Source organism: Myotis yumanensis, unplaced genomic scaffold (assembly GCF_028538775.1).
Source record: "Myotis yumanensis isolate MYYU_CA2020_CCGP unplaced genomic scaffold, mMyoYum1.0.hap1 SCAF_3, whole genome shotgun sequence".
NCBI classification, from domain to species: Eukaryota; Metazoa; Chordata; class Mammalia; order Chiroptera; family Vespertilionidae; genus Myotis; species Myotis yumanensis.
In genome coordinates this window covers 43038724-43057539 of record NW_027223754.1, presented here as the reverse complement: position 1 = coordinate 43057539, position 18816 = coordinate 43038724, and the positions used below count along the sequence as shown (strand labels likewise).

General features: G+C 34.9%; 1 protein-coding gene across 1 annotated transcript in view; it reads right to left on the bottom strand.

The window, feature by feature from the left end:
* UGGT2 (UDP-glucose glycoprotein glucosyltransferase 2) overlaps positions 1-18816 on the bottom strand; it is a 162014-nt gene that overhangs the window by 99980 nt on the left and 43218 nt on the right. Inside the window, exons 10-15 of the mRNA XM_070408745.1 lie at positions 17355-17415; positions 12913-13004; positions 8008-8158; positions 3431-3550; positions 2474-2559; positions 1839-1974 (exon numbers count right to left, since the gene is read on the bottom strand). Coding sequence (XP_070264846.1) covers positions 1839-1974; positions 2474-2559; positions 3431-3550; positions 8008-8158; positions 12913-13004; positions 17355-17415 — 646 coding nt within the window. The remainder of the gene's footprint in view (positions 1-1838; positions 1975-2473; positions 2560-3430; positions 3551-8007; positions 8159-12912; positions 13005-17354; positions 17416-18816) is intronic.

Below are 18816 nucleotides of genomic sequence, written 5' to 3'. Positions count from 1 at the left end.
AACACTTAGGTTGTTTCCATACCTTGACAACTGTAAATAATGCTGCAATGAAGAGGGAAGTACAGTAATCTCCTTGAGATACTGATTTCATTTCCTTTGAATATATACCAGAAGTGGGATTGCTGAATCATATTGTAATCCTATCTTAATTTCTTGAGGAACCACCAGACTGTTTTCCGTAGAGGCTCTACTAAAAATTTAGTGACCATCCATGCATGGGTTCTTGATTTTCTGTTCCATTGACCTATGTGTCTGTTTTTATGCCAGTCCCATACTGTTTTGATTACTATAACTTTGTAATATTAATTAAAATTTGGAAATGTGATGCTTTCCAGTTTTGTTTTTCTTTCACAAGATTTGCTTTGGCTATTCAGGATCTTTTGTGATTCCATATGACTTTTAGGATTGTTTTATCTATTTCTGTGAAAAATGCTACTGAAATTTTAATAGAGATTGCATTCAATCTGTAGATCACTTGGGGAGTATGGGCAATTTAACAATATTAATTTTCCAATCCATGAACATGGAATACATTTCCAATTATTAGTCTCTTCTTCAATTTTTTTCATCAATGTCTTATAATTTTCAGTAAAAAGATCTTTTACCTCCTTGGTTAAATTTATTCCTAAGTATTTTATTCTTTTTCAATGCTACTGTAATTGGGATATATTTAACTAGAGGCCTGGTGCACGAAATCCATGTACTCAGCCCAGATTGACAGAGGGCGCGGGCCAGGCCAAGAAACCCCACTGATGCACATAAGGGCTGGGGAGGGACGCGGGAGGTTGGCCAGTTGGGGAGGGACCACAGGAGGGCTCCAGGATGTGTCCGGCCCAACTTGCTCAGTCCCAATCGGCCATACCCCAGCAGTAAGCTAACCTGCTGGTCAGAGCATCTGCCTCCTGGTCATCAGTGCACATCATAGCGACTGGTCAACCGGTCAACTGTCTAACTGTCTTCCTCCTGGTGGTCAGTGCATGTCATAGCGAGTGGTTGAGTGGCCTTAGCATATCATTAGCATATTACACTTTGATTGGTTGAATGGAAGACCGGATGACCAGACACTTAGCATATTAGGCTTTTATTATATAAGGTAGAAAATTTACAGTGCTTTGGTAATTTTCTTCTCAATCTGAAGAAGAAGCACTCCTTGTTTACAATAAAGGTTGATAAGCTAAAGACCAATGAATTTAAAAATACAAGTTATTTTTTAAAGTTATAACCTGACTTTCTTAATCATCATTTAAAAATACATTTATATTTTTTCATGATGGATTATAATAGTTTCAAAACCTCAATTATGAAATAATCCTCCTGTCTTGTATGCTTCCTTAATTAAGTTCTTACCAGTTTCTGACTTATCTTATACAATATCTGTCAGACTCAATATCAATCTTACCTTTTTCACATTAATTTACTATTATAAAGTGATTTCCTTCTCCTTTGAAATTCCGTAGAAAGTATCTATATACTTTGTCATTTAGAATATTTACTTTGCAATAATTTTTTTCTATTCATGATTTTACTCAGGATCTATTAAAGAATTCTTCCATGACTAATCATATTCTTTAAACTTAATATATACAATGTAAATTCCTTTATTGGCTGGGTAAACCTAAGTAAGCTCATATATTTTGGTAGAGCCTCAGTTGCATAATTTTTAAACTGGGGACAATATTATGCACCTCAGTTGGGAGTGGCAAGAATCAAATCCATCATATGTATTAATCCTCACAATAGTTTTTTATACACTTTGAAATATTAATATAATAATAATTATAGTAATACAAGAAACACACTATAAATTCCAAATAAATTATGCTAGTACATGAACTTACATGTGTTACAGAAATAAATGCTTGTAATACATCATGTTCTTTTGCAATATAGTTGAAAGTCCGCCAAAGAGCAACTCCAGCATCATTTGTTCCATCAACTTCATCATCTGTATTAACAATGAACACAAAACCAATTCTGGAAAAAAAGATGAAGAAGGAATGTCACAACTATCCCTTAAACAACAATAAACTATGATTTTAAAACAACATTAGACTATAACATCCAATTGGAGAGAATGTGTTAATAAATGGGGGCAAAGGGAAATATTATTTGAAAGATTTGATTTGTAATGCCTGTTCACCAAAATCTTCATATCTGATGGATTCTTCCAAAATGTATATTCTCTGATGCTGGCATTATCAAATGCCTGCTTTTCTGGTGTACTCTTAAAACCACAGAGAAATGGACCCATCTTTAAGTTTCCAAAGTGATCAGATCATTCTCTTGGGAAGATAGACAAGATTACCAAGCAGCTTTGATTGACAGAGTCTATCATATAGGTATATGATACTTCATAACACACAGCTATATTGTGTCAGGCACTAGAGATAAGCCGTTGCTTTGAATCACACATTAATACTCTATATAATACAAAATGAAAATCACTGGATTTCCATCATTAATTAAAAATTACCTAAGAGGAATTTTATGATAATATAAAAGTTCAGCAAGTTTGATAAAATCCAAGGTATATTCTTGAGCTGGATCAATAAACAGAACCTAAAAGAAAGTAAACAGTCTATCATCATTATTTTGTTTAAACACTTTTAAGATTTTCATAAAATTAAAGTTTAATCTAATTTCAGCAGTTAAAAGCATACAATTTCAAAGTTTTTAAAAAGAAATTTCTAGCAATTCTAAAGAATTCTGAAATGTCAATATAAGAATTTCAATTTATGAAGGATTTTAATAATACAATAATAAATGGAATTTAATAACATATTCATTCTCTTTTTGAAACACAGAATAAAGTAAATATTTTTTACAAGAAGTGAAATATCTTATTTTAATGTTCACTGGATTTTTTGTAATAAATTTTTAGAAAAAGGAAATAGTAATTGAATTTTGACCAAAAAACCCCCCGAAAGCATTAATATAACTGATTGCTCCAGGTTGATGTAGGAAATAAGATATTCACTTCCTATGCTAAAAACAAAACAAAACCCTGGGTGTTTCTTCACAATTTAAAGTTCATAAGGTTGTTTATGTTCTAATAATGAATTTATATGCTAGATAACATGCTAGTCGTGTATTTTTCCCTGAAATGTATGAAACTTTAATCATTAGTTATAAGAATGATTATTTAATCATTATAATATAGAAAAAAAGTTCTATCATAAATTCCTTTCAGGAAATGTAAAATTTGACCATTAGCTTAATATTGGTATCATTAAAGTACAGGAAGGCTAAGTAACAAGAGGCAGTGCTAGCTTCTGATGTCTGCTCAGCGATGCCACTCAAGCTTGTTGCATCAAGCAAATATTTCCTTCCTTATTACTCAGATGCCTATTTACCAAGAGCAGGAAAATCCAAAAAGAATGCTGATATCTTTATAAAAAATGTATACAATATGTCAAAATATGAAACTCACCAAATTATGAAAATTACGCCTTATGGAAGGTATTTTTCCAGGGAATACTGATTTCAGAAGTTCCTGGCAACTTGCAGGCCATGTAACATACAAATCATCATTTTCTAAGTCATTAATCCACTAGAAAAGAATATAGAAATCTGTTAGTTATATTAAGACAATACTCAAATCATTTTCAAAGGCAGATTTCACTTATCAGAAGAACATGAAAACATATGCATATTTTTCTATATTAGACTGACTAAATATAGAAAGTCAGTTAAATATTTTTAAATTAAGGAACATATAATGCCGAAACCGGTTTGGCTCAGTGGATGGAGCGTCGGCCTGCGGACTGAAGGGTCCCAGGTTCGATTCCGGTCAAGGGCATATACCTGGGTTGCGGGCACATCCCCAGTGGGAGATGTGCAGGAGGCAGCTGGTCGATGTTTCTCTCTCATCGATGTTTCTAACTCTCTGTCTCTCTCCCTTCCTTGCTGTAAAAAATCAATAAAATATATTTTTTTTAAAAAAAGGAACATATAATAAGCAACAATTTTATATTACTACTAGAGGCCTGGTGCACGAAATTTGTGCACACAGTCGGGGGGAGGGGGGATCCTTCAGCCCGGACTGCACCCGCTCTAATCTGGGACCCCTCGGGGAATGTCCGACTGCCAGTTTAAACTGGCAGTCGGACATCCCGCTTGCAATCCGGGATTTCTGGCTCCTAACTACTCACCTGCCTGCCTGCCTGACCACCCCTAACTGCCTCTGCCTGCCTACCTCATCGCCCTTAACCGCTCTCCCCTGTCAGCCTGATCACCCCTAACTGCTTCTGCCTTGGCCGCCACCACCATGGCTTTGTCCAGAAGGATGTCCAGAATGACATCCAGAAGGTCGTTTGGCTGTCCAGTCTAATTAGCATATTATGCTTTTATTAGTATAGATGGCCATTTATCTGAAGCCTTTTACCCAAAACACTGACTCCATTACTAGAATGTTTTTTATATTAAAAAATAAAATTATATAAAAATTACTCTCTGGAAACTATTTAAGAGAGATAAATATTTATCTTAATTATCAGTATAGAAGGCAATGAGGTCCTCTACTTCCCCTCTCAAATTTAAAGGCCTGGACATAAGAAAAATAAAATGCCTTTGAAAATTTATAGAACATATACTAATCAAATCACACAGGAAAAAAATAATACAAAATCAAAACAAAGTGTAAGAGATGAGCAACATAGGCCAAAAGTCTAGTATACATGTAGCTAAAAGTCCTAGAGAAAGGAAAGAATGGGACAAAGCAATATCTATATATATAAAAGCCTAAGTGACCATCCAACTAGTCTCCTGGTAGCTATGATGTGCAATGACCACCAGGGGGCAGATGCTCCAACCAATAGAGTAGGGAGCCCAATTCCTCAAGGAATCGGCCATGGGTTAGGTTGCTGCTGGGGCACTGTCGGCTCCAAATCTGCTTCACCCACACCATGGGCCCAGAGAGGAGGGAGCCCGATTTTGGGGTGCATCACCTGAAAACCACCCTCTCGCAATCTGGGACCCCTCAGGGGATGTCGGAAAGCTGATTTCGGCCTGATCCCCGCAGGCCAGGCTGAGGGACTCCACCGGTGCATGAATCTGTGCACCGGGCCTCTAGTTTGAAATAAAATGAAGAGGTTTTGAAGTTATAAAGATATGAGTTTTTGGAGGGCTTAACAAAGACACAGTGCTTTTAGAGAGAAGATAGAACTAAGATATACACACAAAGAGGGATGGGAAAAGCTGACTTCCAGGGAAGAGGACAGGAAAGTGAAGAGGGAGTTAATGTCTATATGACACTGAAGGAGGGATAAAAGTTGACAGCTGGGAAAATTTCTATCATACTTATTTTAATAAGTATGATGCAGATGTGCAGTCAGTTCACTGCCAGTATAATTTGTCCTGGTAGTGCTGAGATGAAAGGAAGAATTTTGGTCTCTGTGGATAAGTCAGTAGTAAGAGTGTCTTGTTTATTTTTCTGATGTAATTCTTGCTAAGATGTGAAGGTAATGGGAACAGTTCTAAAGATCATCACAACCTGGTAGGAATCCCCTATGAATTGGAAATCTCTGTAGACCCACTCAGCAGTGTCTAGTTTAGTTAATTGTTCTATGGGAATCCTAGGCCAGAGGAGGAGAAGGCACCATGCAGAGGGTGTAAATATTTGGTCCCCTACTTAGTTTAAAGTGAGAAATTGGCCTTATGCTTTATGTATCAGTCTCACTAAACTTGATAATGATTGTGGGTAGAGTCACTGTTAATGTGGATCAAAATAGTTGGAGGTATTTGTAAGGCTGGAGTCGCTCAAGGATACAGGCGGACACAGTGAGCAAGAGGGGAGTTTATTAGAGGGAATGGGGATGGAGTCACAACTGGGGACGGTTAGGACTCAGTTTCCACTGTCCTTGGGGTTGAATTTTATGTGCAAAAACAGCAAGGGGAGGAGGCTAGGGGATGTAAGTGTTCTGGTCTGATTAGATGGACTTCGTTGCCTTTCAGACGGGGATTAGTGCTGGTTGTTGAGGCTGTGGTCATCATTAACCTGCTGTCTTGCTCTCGGTGTGGCTGGCTCCTGTTGTGCTTGATAGGGTGACCGTTGGCTGTTCCACAAAATGAGGCTGGGGCCACTTTTTCATTCAGGACTTTCTAGTCCACCTGAGCCAAAGTCCTCTGTTGACCTGTCATTATTTATTTAAAATGCACACTCCTTGGCTCCACCTCAGAAACTTAGAAGAGGCCCTGATTTAAAACAAGTGTCTGAGGGGATTCTTATCTCAAGTACTAAAGTTAGAAAACTACAGCAATGGACTAATTTAAAGCATGAGTGTTAGGTAGATAAATTGAGGTGATATCCTGATCCATTTTGGAGAACTACTGCAACAATACTGGAAATCACCTGGAATAGGCCCAGAGCAACATAACTGGAAGAGTGGCCTCACAAAGTTGCATGCAGAATAGGCACTGATACTTAATGACCTACCTCCATTAGTTCTGTTCGTTATAATTCTTACCTTTATATCTACTGGGCTATCAGGATATTGAATGAAAGATATTATCATTCATAGATTAGAACCTATAAGAATCTCTCTGATACTTAAGGAGCTATATAGGTCAACAGATAAACTCAAGATGGGTCATCTGATCTGTGTAAATCAACATATTAAGAACTATGAAAACTAATCAGAAGCTTTCAGCAGCCTTGTGAATGTTTATTCAAGAAAGATGGTTGAATCTCACTAAGAACAGTGAGATTTGTGGTGTTATAACTTACCCTAGTTCAGGGGTGGGCAAACTTTTTGACTCGAGAGCCACAATGGGTTCTTAAACTGGACGGGAGGGCCGGAACAAAAGCATGGATGGAGTGTTTGTGTGAACTAATATAAATTCAAAGTAAACATCATTACATAAAAGGGTACGATCTTTTTTTTTTTTTAGTTTTATTCATTTCAAACGGGCCGGATCCGGCCCGCGGGCTGTAGTTTGCCCACGGCTGCCCTAGTTCCATCTCCTTTTCCCAAGCTTTGAAAACTACAGCTCACATCCCAGTACCAGTATTTGAGGGAGTAGAACACACCTATATAAGATACTCCTTTTCAAAACTCTGAACTCCCAGACAGTAGCACTTTGCATGTACTGTCACACATTGACTTAAGCATGTCCTGTACAACTACACAAGGAGCAGATTCCTGGAAGCTTGCACCTGGTTTCCTCTGGACTCCACTGCATGTCCTCTCTCCCTCTGCTGATAATACTTTGTACTCTTTTGCTCTAATAAATCATAACCAAGAGTATAACGATTTCTAGGCTTTTTGAATCTTTTTAGCAAATTACCATATTTGATGGTACTCTCAGACTCCTTGGTACAATGTGTATATTAAAAAATTATCTAGGATAGCTAAGGAAAGCTTCTCTCAGGAAGTACTGCTTGGAGATGAAGTCTGGGGAGACAAAAAAAAGAGTTGACTGGATAGAGAGGAAAATTTGCTTTCCAAGCATGACAGAAGGGATAGTGGTGAAAAGAATATTTCATAGTTTTAGAAATTAAAGGAAGTAGACCACTTATTGCCTCATAGGCCATACTAAGGACTTTTTTTTATGCTTTAAGCAAAGAAGAGCGATGTGATCAGATTTCAAAAACTTCATCAGCTATATTACACAGACCAGAATTTAGGAGCGCATTGAAAATTGTCTAGGTAAGATTTTCATTATATTTAGGTAGCAATCATATGTTCCTCAGATGTTAACTGTTATTTTACTGTTGCTATTGTTCATGTGGTAAATTTGTTGTTCTTGTTTGTTTTGTTTTTACCTTTAAAGCTGGAAAGGATACTGAACTAGTGAGCAGGTGCTCTTGTGAGGAAATGCAGAAAATATGGGGAAGGGGAAAGAAGATACGAGAGTGAGAGGGGATGAATCAGTATTTTTACTTCTGAGTTCTGCTACACAACCTCTTTCAAACAGCTTAAACTTATTCTAATGCCTGACAAGATTTGGCTTTATACTAAGTCTTAAATCTACTAAAAGTTTTAAAACAGGAATTACATGAGCACTTACCATTATTGAAGAATGCCTAATATCTAATACATAGTTATTGTCCCAAACATGTGAATTTAATTTTAAAAATTCGCTCATATCTTCTCCGTTTATCCCAAGCTTGTGAAGGCCATTTATCATTTTTCCTTCTAGCTTCAGCATATCCAAAATACTTCACATTTAAATAAAAGAGATACGTTTTATTTTGATTTTCCAATATTTAAAATAATCCTATCAAGTTTATAGCTTTCTCAAGCACTAGAAACAAGTTTCACTGGTATTTTTATTAATAGCAGGAAAATATATATTTAAATTAAACTCATTAACAAATAAGGCAAATAGTTCTAATTAGTTATCCAGATTAAAGTTATGTTGAGGTTCCTGTTTTTGTTTTTAGTGGATAACAAAATCTAATTAAAAGATAAGACAAGGAACAAGGTATGTTGATTATATTCCTTACCAAAGAAGCAAGAATATGCTTATCCCTGAGCAAGCCCAAAATAAAGAGAAAAATATACTGTCACTCTTTTGACAAATCTACTACAAAAGCAAGATCAAACATAACCTAAAATATAAAATTTTGGTATAGAAAAAAAATATATTGCTTTGATAATAACATCTGGACAAACCAATCAGGATCATAATAAAAATAGAGTATGTCAAGATTTGCTCTGTTATGTAGTACTAGTAAAACAGTTGTAGAAAGATGGTTCTACTATGCAGCAAATTTTAAAGCAAAAATAAAACTAAATTATCAAAAAAATTAGTATAAAGCATGGAACTTCACATCTGTTTAGAATACATATTAACATTTCTAATTACACATATAATTTGACAGCTCTTAAACATGATAAAGTATTACTGCTAAAAATAACATCAATAAATAACCATATTGACTTCTCCTTTCAGAAATGAATGGAATCAGAATAAAGCACTAAATGAATTTTAGAATATAGTTTTCAGGGAGAACTATATATATCCACATTTTAAAAAGTAGAGATCTAATATCTAAACTCCTAAAAAAGCTATTTTACAAGCTGTTTTGAAGCTGGTCTGTATAACTTTAGCTCTGCATGTCTATCTCCTGATAGTTCTGACCGCTGCTTTACAAAGGAAACTTCTTACCCACAAAATAAAATCTATTAGGAGACAAGTGTGATCAAAAGAGCACTAGTTTGTATATCACAAATTACCAATCTAAAAATAAGATTTAGTCTGGGCTGAAACACTACTTTACCTATGGCTTCTTGAAGTTCTTAATTTCTTTAGTCTAAATTTTCTCACTTACAAAATAAAATAAAAAATTGGATTGCATTGCCAATGTTCTCTCCATATTAAAAGTTTTATGATGCTTACTGATCAGATACTTTTTTACATAATAGAATTTAAATGTTACCCATGGATTTTGCAGCTATCATATTAGTTACCTCATCCTAGTTTCCAAGGAAAAGCATTAATAGAAAATTAGATAGTTATAAGGTACACTGGAAAAAGCATGAGATTTTGAATCCTGGCACTATTTGCTAGCTGAGTTCCTATCTTTGTATGAGATCTCTCTGAGTCTTTGTTTTCCCATCTATATAGAGAGAATAGTCATAATCACTTTACAGGGTATTAGTATTACAGTAATTTACTGCTGGGCATGCTGTTGCCCTCAACAAGCATTTGTTTCCTCCTTGCTCTTCCTAGATCATGAATTCTGTATATTGATTTAAAAAAAACCCCCACACAGGTTCTTTAAATATGCTAGATTTACTTATCAGTAAAACTCTCGATTTCTAAATAATTTATCATGCTTCTCTTTTAAATACTTAGTGACTATCTTTAGATTACTTAGAACCCTTCACTGGCTTCTCAGGCCAAAATTTGAAACTTGGTTCCATATCTGATCTTTACCCACCTAAGTGAGCTCAGTTTCCTCCCTCTCCTCCTCACTCCAGTCTGTCCATATTAGATTTTCCATTTTCTCAAATATACCATGCTTGCAGAATCTCCACTCCACATTTGCCTGATTCATCCTTTAAGTCTTAGCTTAAATATCACTTTCATGAAGAAATCTGATACCTACTATCCAAATGTTCCATCAAGAACAAATTAAATCTCTGAAGTTATAGACTCCCAAAGCACTGCACTTCATCTTTTATGAACCTTATCACACTATAATTATTTATTATCGGTTATTCCTCTAGACCAGTGGTTCTCAACCTGTGGGTTGCCAACCTGTTGGTCGCGACCCTTTGGGGGTCGATGACCCTTTCACAGGGGTCACCTAAGACCATTGAAAAACACATATATCAGCGGTCTCAACCTGTGGGTCGTGACCCCTTTGGGAGTCAAACGAACCTTTCACAGGGGTCACACGACCCTTTCACAGGGGTCGCCTAAGACCATCGGAAAACACATATATAATTACATATTGTTTTTGTGATTAATCACTATGCCTTAATTATGTTCAATTTGTAACAATGAAAATACATCCTGCATATCAGATATTTACATTACGATTCATAACAGTAGCAAAATTACAGTTATGAAGTAGCAACGAAAATAATTTATTGGTTGGGGGTCACCACAACAGAGGAACTGTATTAAAGGGTCGCGGCATTAGGAAGGTTGAGAACCACTGCTCTAGACTGTGAATTTGACTTAGGCAAGACTTTTATCTTTTTCACCAAATATCAGCCTGTTTCTATAGAAAAGTAGGCACTCAGATACTGAGTTGAATTTTAATATTGAATTGATTTTATAATACTGAATCTTAATGTTGCTTGCATTAAAATACATATTTACCAAGAGGCCAAAAGAATTCTGAGCCAGAAAACTTCATTAAGATACAGAAAAATTTACACGAGTGGGGATATCAAGACACCTTTGTTACTTCCTACTTTTAGGATCAGAGGAAGAAGGGGTAGGCCATGGGGCGTAGTGTCAGTTCTCCACAACCCAAAAAGACTATGAGAAAGAGGAGGTAGGAAGGAAGTGCAAAATAATTACTTACCCCCCCCCCCTTTTTTTTTACTCCAAATGGACCTCTCTAGATCCAGGATATAACTTCAGTAATATGACATTTTTCTTCCTCTCCTCTTTCCTGTATCATTTTCTCCCATTCATTAACCTCTTCACACTGATTTTACCTACAGGTTCTGATCTTTTTCCGGATTACCTTTTTAATTATTTATTTTGAAATAAGAATGTCAAAAGATAAAAATATCCTCACATATTTTCTTTTCCTCTAAGGGAATTATCATACCTTCAACTAGTGATCATTTCAATGAGAAACAAAAATGTATCACTCACCCTGCAGTTCACTAATTACCATGTGGAGGAGCCAAGGGGTTGTATTTGTTGAATAACCTATGCCAGGAGTGGGCAACCCCTGGCACGCGTGCCAAACATGGCATGCCAGTAACTTTTGCTGGCACGAGAAACCCTCTCTTATAATCTTCCATTTACAATTTTTTTTCTTAATACGGACTTTTTTATTTTTCAGATAAATTCAGTGTAGGTGCATCTTAGATAAATAAATAATTTTACATAACAAGTTATCATAAAGACCATAGACATGGATTGACAAGAGAGGGGAAGAGCAATTTCTATGCCTCTGCCTTAACTCTCCCTGCCTTCCTAGATCCGACCAGTGTTTTGGTTTCATCCACAGACACTTGTGAATCTTTGTTCTCAGTGATGAATTTTGTTAAGTCTTGCAATAGGAGTAGCCTGACGGATGAAAGTAGTAGCTCGTACATATCTCTGAAGGTCACGAAATATAAACCTGATGTAAAATCTCTGTCATCAGTGATGCAGCAGCAAAAGTCCCACTGATAATATCAAACGGAGTCATAAAGTTTTCTAGCGGACTATCAGTGTACATGTATACATTAAAAAATAAATGTATTTTTCATCATCATATACTGTGTTTTTGTCGCTCGAATGAATTTTATTATTTCTTCAAGGTTCTTCACATAGGTACACCTTAAGAGATATCAAGTAGGCGTAACATGTTCTCAAAAAATTAGGGTTGGCACGAAGAAGAATTTTGAGTCTGACCTATGCCTTTGTAAATGACACATCAAAATGCTCCGGCTATGAAAATTTCCCCATACATTGACATGGAAAACTTTCCACAATCTATGTACCGCTTCCCTGCTTTTTTAAACCTGTTTTCACTGTGCTGAGCACAGATGTACCTTTTGTCCCCCTGAAGTTTATAGGCCAGGAGCTAAAAATTGCTCTATTCTTTTTTATGTATCTTAGATTATCATTTTTCCAATATTAGGCCTAAGGATTCAACTAAATAAAGAGAAAAGCACCATTTGAACTACCTACTCTACTTCTCAGTTTTTCCTGTATTTTTCTATATATTTACAAACTGGTAAGAAAATACAATAAATATTTAATTAATTTAAGTTCAATAAAATATATTCAATTGAATTAAAACTGAATGTCTGAACTAAAGTATAATGCTTGCAAGATTTATTTTATATTCTAAATGTTAATTCTTAAAGTACTTTTATGCTTCTCTTTAAAAATAAAATAAGTTCAATGATTTCTCTTCTTTTGACCCATGACTGATTTATGGGCCAGTGGCCATGAAGAATAAAAGACTATCTAATTCTGCCCTAGGGCATTTTTTGAAGAATTTTTTTTTAACCTAAGGGAAAAAAATAGCACCCTGAATTCTATAATTTCAAATTTTCTTCCTGACAGATAAAAGTACAGTTTTCTCAACAATTGTCTCCAAGTTCTAACATTCTAAGACACTTAAGAGAGTATTCTACAAAAATAACAGGTGTTTCATACAATTAAAAACATGCATTTGTTTTACTCTAAAGTGATTATTTGAATTTTGACAAATACTAAATTCAGGACAACATTTACCTTTATATAAACCATAGTTATCGTTTGTATCTATAATTCAATACTTACCTAAAGGGATCAACAGCATCCATGTCAACACGAAGTCCATTTATATACAGACGAGCATCACCTGGCTGAATTTCAAATCTATTATGAAGATCCTTGAAATAGAGCAGGATAATAAATAGCTAACCCAGTGACATAATAATATCGATCTATGTCAGGAGTCTGCAAACAGATAGTAAATGTTTTAGACTTTGCAGGCAGTACTATCTCTGATGCAACCACTCAACTCTGTCCTTGTAGCATGAAAGCAGCCAAAGACAATATATGAAAAAAGGGCCATGACTATGTTCCAATAAAATTTTATTTATAAAAACCGGTGGCAGGTTAGATTTGACTTACAGGTTGGTAGCAGTTTGGCCCCCTGATCTAGTAATGGGCATCTGATGACAGATTTGAGATACAGATACCTGAATATTTTGATTTTTCAGTATGTGATATTAAAGTTCTAATGTTGCAATGATTCCTTGACTCCCATTTTTTATATTGTGAGTGTGTGTATGTGCGCTCACACACTTAAATTTGTTAGTTGGCACATTCCTATTCTTTAATATACAAGGACTCAAAACTTAGGTGTATGTGTAAATATTTGGAGATCACTCTAAATTCATAAAGGTTTCCACTAAAGCAGTGTTTTAATGTTTACTGTCTTTTCTTTTCATTCAATAAATATTTCTCAAGGGCCTACTGCAGGTAATAATAAAAGTAAAAAGGTATTGTCCTTGCCAGTACAGAATAGTTATTAAGATCAAGGTGAGGTAGTCAGATCTACTTTAAATCTTAGTCTTGCTACTTACTAGAGGTAAAATTTGTGCAAAGGTACTTAGTTTCCGTAAGTCTCATCTGTAAAATGGAGTATTTACATCTATCTCACTAGTTTGTTATAAGGTTTAAAGGTAATCTATACCTGTGTCCAGTCACATGTACAGTCCTCACAAATAAAGCCTTTATTACTATTGTCAGTGTAGGTAAATTGGTCTAGGAGAAAAAACAATTGTAAAACAGTGCATTTTTTAAAGAGATTGCATGATAAGTGACTTAATAGAGATTTGTATTCATTATTCTAGAAAGACAGATAATGAAATTAACTTGAAGAGATTCAGAGAAGGCTTGACAGAGGTAAATTTTTCTGTATGTTTATCACTCACCATGACAGGTGAGTTACACAGAGAGAAGAGAGGAGGAGCTAGATTTGTAACAGGAGAGAAAATATTTCCACTGGATTTATGCAGAATACTGCCAAGGGATTAAACCCTAACATGTGAAGGTTCATAGGTAAAATATTGATTCATTTTAGCTCTGTCTTGAGCTCTCCAAAGACTTCATTTGGTTTAGGCAACTCAATTATAAGTGGACAGTACACCAAAGCACACAATCTACCCTACATTGCTAATTCCCTCAGGAATATTTAAGCCAAGCACAGTGACTTGAACAAAGAAGATGCTCAAAAAGGGTAATAAACTGAACTTAATTGCTGAAATATTGTCAGTCTCTTGGAGACTGGTACAGACAAATCCTTTCTCCTTCCCTTCAGAGGTAGCCTAAATCCTGTCAAATAACCCTGAGTGAATGACTTCAGGAAGCCTTTCTCAAATCAAGGGGTAAGAATTCAGTTTCCAGCAATATGATGAACCAGAGATCCCGAAATCCTTCTTCTAAAAGGAAATATAAAAAATGCTACATTAAAATATTAATAATGTCCTCTAAATGAACGGTTCAGCTTTTAAAGTAAAGATTTCACCTATGGGCAGAAAAGTAGTAGAAACACAAGTTCAAGAATGTGAACAGTTTTGGGTCCCTAAAGCTTGGGTTTCTAAAGTCTAGTCTCAAAAGGACAGAAAGCAAACCCTTGGGCTCACTGAGCGCAGACTGTAGGGTTAGAGACAACCTTGTGCACACAAAGAAGCGCTACTCACAGTGAAAAGGTGACCTAGAAAACAAAATTCCCTGCAGAAACAGCACAGAAACTTGTTTTCCTCACCTTGGTTGCAAGGAAGAACAAGTCTTCCATAAGAATTCATTGCTTTGGTTTACCTTAATATGGACTTGAAGCTAGATTTCTCACTATTTTTAAAGTCCAAAAAAATACACACGGACTTTTTATTTAATGTGGAATGAAGTTGAGAGTGCTCTTAGCCTTTGAGCAGAAACAAATGTAAATTCCCATGGAAAAATATGACTTCATTTTTTAAAAAAGAGGGAACAATGGTATTATAACATATCTCTTTAACAACCAATGGAGCTGGGCTATTACCTGAAGCTACAAATTTCCAATTGTTTGGATCTCAGATGACTGGTTGAGCTTTATAATGGTAAATTGGTTTATAAACGATTCTGGAGGACCCCACACGGAAACTGTATGCATTCTAAATTTAAAATGTGAGGTCAAATCGGATATAAATCTTCATATAGGAAGGTGGTGTGTGTTTTTTCAGGATATGAAAAAAAAAGATTCTCTAAAAGAATGTTTTACAGAGGAACTTTTGGAGAAGTTATTCTAATCAAGGGAATTTTTCTAGAACTGTAAAATTCTCATACATTCTAAGTAATCAGTTGACATAATTAGAAGAGGTGTGAACTTCTTTTTGGAATAGGTATACTCCTTTATTTAGGTTCTGTATTTAAGTATCTCATCTGTTGTTGTTTTTTATATAACTATGTAATTAAGACAATGTTTCAAACTGCTAAATCAAAATTAAAAAGTTACCAGACTACCTGACCATTTTTTCCCTTCCTTCCAAATAAAAAATGCCATGGAACATAACAGCTCTTACAATAAATAAAACACACACATTGGATTAACATTTATTTTAAAATCACCAATAGCTGAACTCTAAGCAAAATAATAAGAATCATTAACTTCATAAGGAAATTTGCTGTACTTTGGAGTTAATGTTGTTTCCTCCTGAATAAAACCAAACCAACATTCATTTACACAACCTCAGCAGTCATAGTTCCTCAATAATCTTTGCATGAGTGCCAAGTCAAACTATATAAAAACCTATACACAAAGAAATACAAATAAACAAAAAACAAAACTATACACAAAGAATTCTTATGCCCATTTTAGGACTTTCTACCCTGTTCTCCAGCCCCTATCCATGGCCCACAGGGCTATCTGTTTTACTTCCCACCCCCTCCCAAGTTTTTTGTTCATCCTTTTCTAATGTCCTTTTATGCAAATACGAACACATACAAATATATATCTTGTTTTCCCTGCTGTCTTACACACACAAAAGATAGACTTACCAAGAGAGTTCACTATCAGACTTTGAATACTGTAAATCTGGTATGTCAATATAACTCTGATCTGTATTTCTCTTATTATGAGTGAAGATAATCTTTTTCCATATTCAAAGACCACTATTATTTCTTTTCTGTGTGTAAACTCTCTTATTACATGTTTTGCAGCAGTTATGTTTTACAGGAATTGTAGTATTGCTGTATATGGATGAGATGTAATAGTGACATACTTCCAGGGATGATGTGTATGGTTCCTAGCACCCATGCCCAATGAACTAAGCATCTACTTCTTTACATTGTAGTTGTCACCATCAGAACAGCTGACATTTACTGAGAGCTTACTCTGTCTCAGTGTGGCAGGCACTGCTGGCTGGCTCATCTAGCACCATCCCTAACCCACTCCTCTGCTTGCTTCAATTACTAGAAAAGTAAAAACTGACTTTTCTACCCTCCCTTGCAGCTAGGGAGAGGCACATTACAACATTTTGGCCAATGAGATGAAAGTCAAAATTGGCTTATATGCTTCAGGAAGGCCTTAGGGAGGATGCCTCCTCTGCTTAGAATTCATGTAAGAAGTCTGGAGCTCTGGCAGCCATTTTTGCAACCAGATAAGGGAAAAACTCTGCCTGTGGCCACATACATAAGACTTCTTTTATCTGAGAAGATTAAACTACTTTTTGGGGCCCTGTGCATCTGGTATTATGTTACTTAAAACCAAACGAGTCTTATGTAATAAAACCAGACAATGTTCTAAGCACTTCACAAGTATTAACACAATTAGGATCAGTTGGGGTCTTAAGGTAATTTAAGAAACTATTTGGAAGAATCTTACCAAATTACCAATCAAGTCCTGCACACTACAGGATCACAGCAATGTTCCAGTGGTCTAAACTTGACTTGCTCCTCAAATTTTTAAGCAAAAACTAATTATGAGAAATAATAATGAAATCATATTCTTTATCCTATTAAGAAAATCATACTACATGGACAAAAGATTTGAAGTATAGGGTGAATAAGCAGGTAAGTAAAATATATGTCAGGAACTACTGGCTAGAATTAGTAGAGAGTATAAAAATAAAAAACTTGAACTGTTTTAATAATCAAAAAGTACAAATGAACATTTTCTTTTTTGTATGAAAACTGAAAATCCAAAGTCTGAAACAATGACATGACTATAGTAAATTTTTTAAAAAATGAATTCAAACCTGTTGATTTTTCTGTATTTCCTTCTTCATATGTTGATTTATAGAAATTCTGGTCAGAGATCTGGGAAAATAAATACTGTTGTAACTCATTCCTCCTTAAATGTTCAGGACTAATCTATAATTCAAGGTAATATAATACTTTATGTAAGAAACAAACAACTCTAAAGGCTTCATGACATTTCTATATAACCTATTAACAAGTGGTACGATGGCTTTCATTTGACAAGGGTATGTGATTCAGATAGAACAGAAACTGTCAAAAGTTCATGTGCACTAACTGAATGCATTAGGTATTGTCAGACTTGCTTAATTCTAGATACTTATTTTTCAAAAATACTTGATTAAAAATGCTATTTGTGTTGTTGTTTTTCACACAGAGAAATTTTGCATGAAATGATCAATGTCATCATGTGTATCAATACAAACAGGTAATTTTCAGAATATTTGCACACAAACAATTTTGAGTAATTTGGGATCTTTACCATAAAACATAAGTTATAAAATACTGCTAATACTGACTTCATATATTCACTCCTGAATAGCTTATAAAAAAATTTTTTTAAGTAGGGCTATTATTTGACTTAACTCCTAAGAATGCTTAGTTATATATCTGTCAATTTTATGCACAGAAGAAAATGATTTAAAATTTAAAAGATAGTAAACACAAAGTTCTGCTTTAGGTACAATTCAAGCAGAAAGGTATAACTTAAAACAATCCACAATAAGTGTGCATTATCTCCTAAAAGTTAGTAGCATTTGAGAGAAATTACATAAATGTGATAATGCAAGTTTTTCATTAATTTAGCAAATATTTTATTTCAATAAACATTTACCAATTGTTCACCAAGTGTTTTAGAGTTATGCTCAAGCTTACAATGTAGCCATTAAGCAGTGTTAGCATAGTTTGTAAATATTTTTTAACAGCCAACTATGAATTAAAACTAGAGTGTAGCAGCTGAACCCCGCAATAGTGGTACTTACTGTCAAAAAGAGAATCAACTGTCTTTTTAAAACTAAAATTGTTTTAACTTTAGTTGTATTTAATTGAGTAATTTCAAAAGCTACTCTTAATTAGGAGCAATGTGGCTAAACATAATATTTATACACACATACATATTTTATGTTTCATAATACTGACCTCAAATTTTTGACTGTTTAAATTAAAATTGAGTCATATCAATATATTCATTCTTAATATGTAAATAAAGTGACAAACCTATATATTTTCAGGGTACCATGAAAAGGTTCTTGGTATCTTGTGGCCAACTATGTACTCTTTATTTATCTTACCAAGGTAAAGAATATCTAGATAACATTCAGTAAATTGTACTGTGGATACATGTACAAAAGAGTGTTTAAGACAGAAGCCTAGCAAGCATCCACTGCTTAAGAAGGGATGCTGAGAGCCCAAGGATTTCTCTCTTGTTTCACTTGTCACATGTTGTATGCATTCAACATAAGC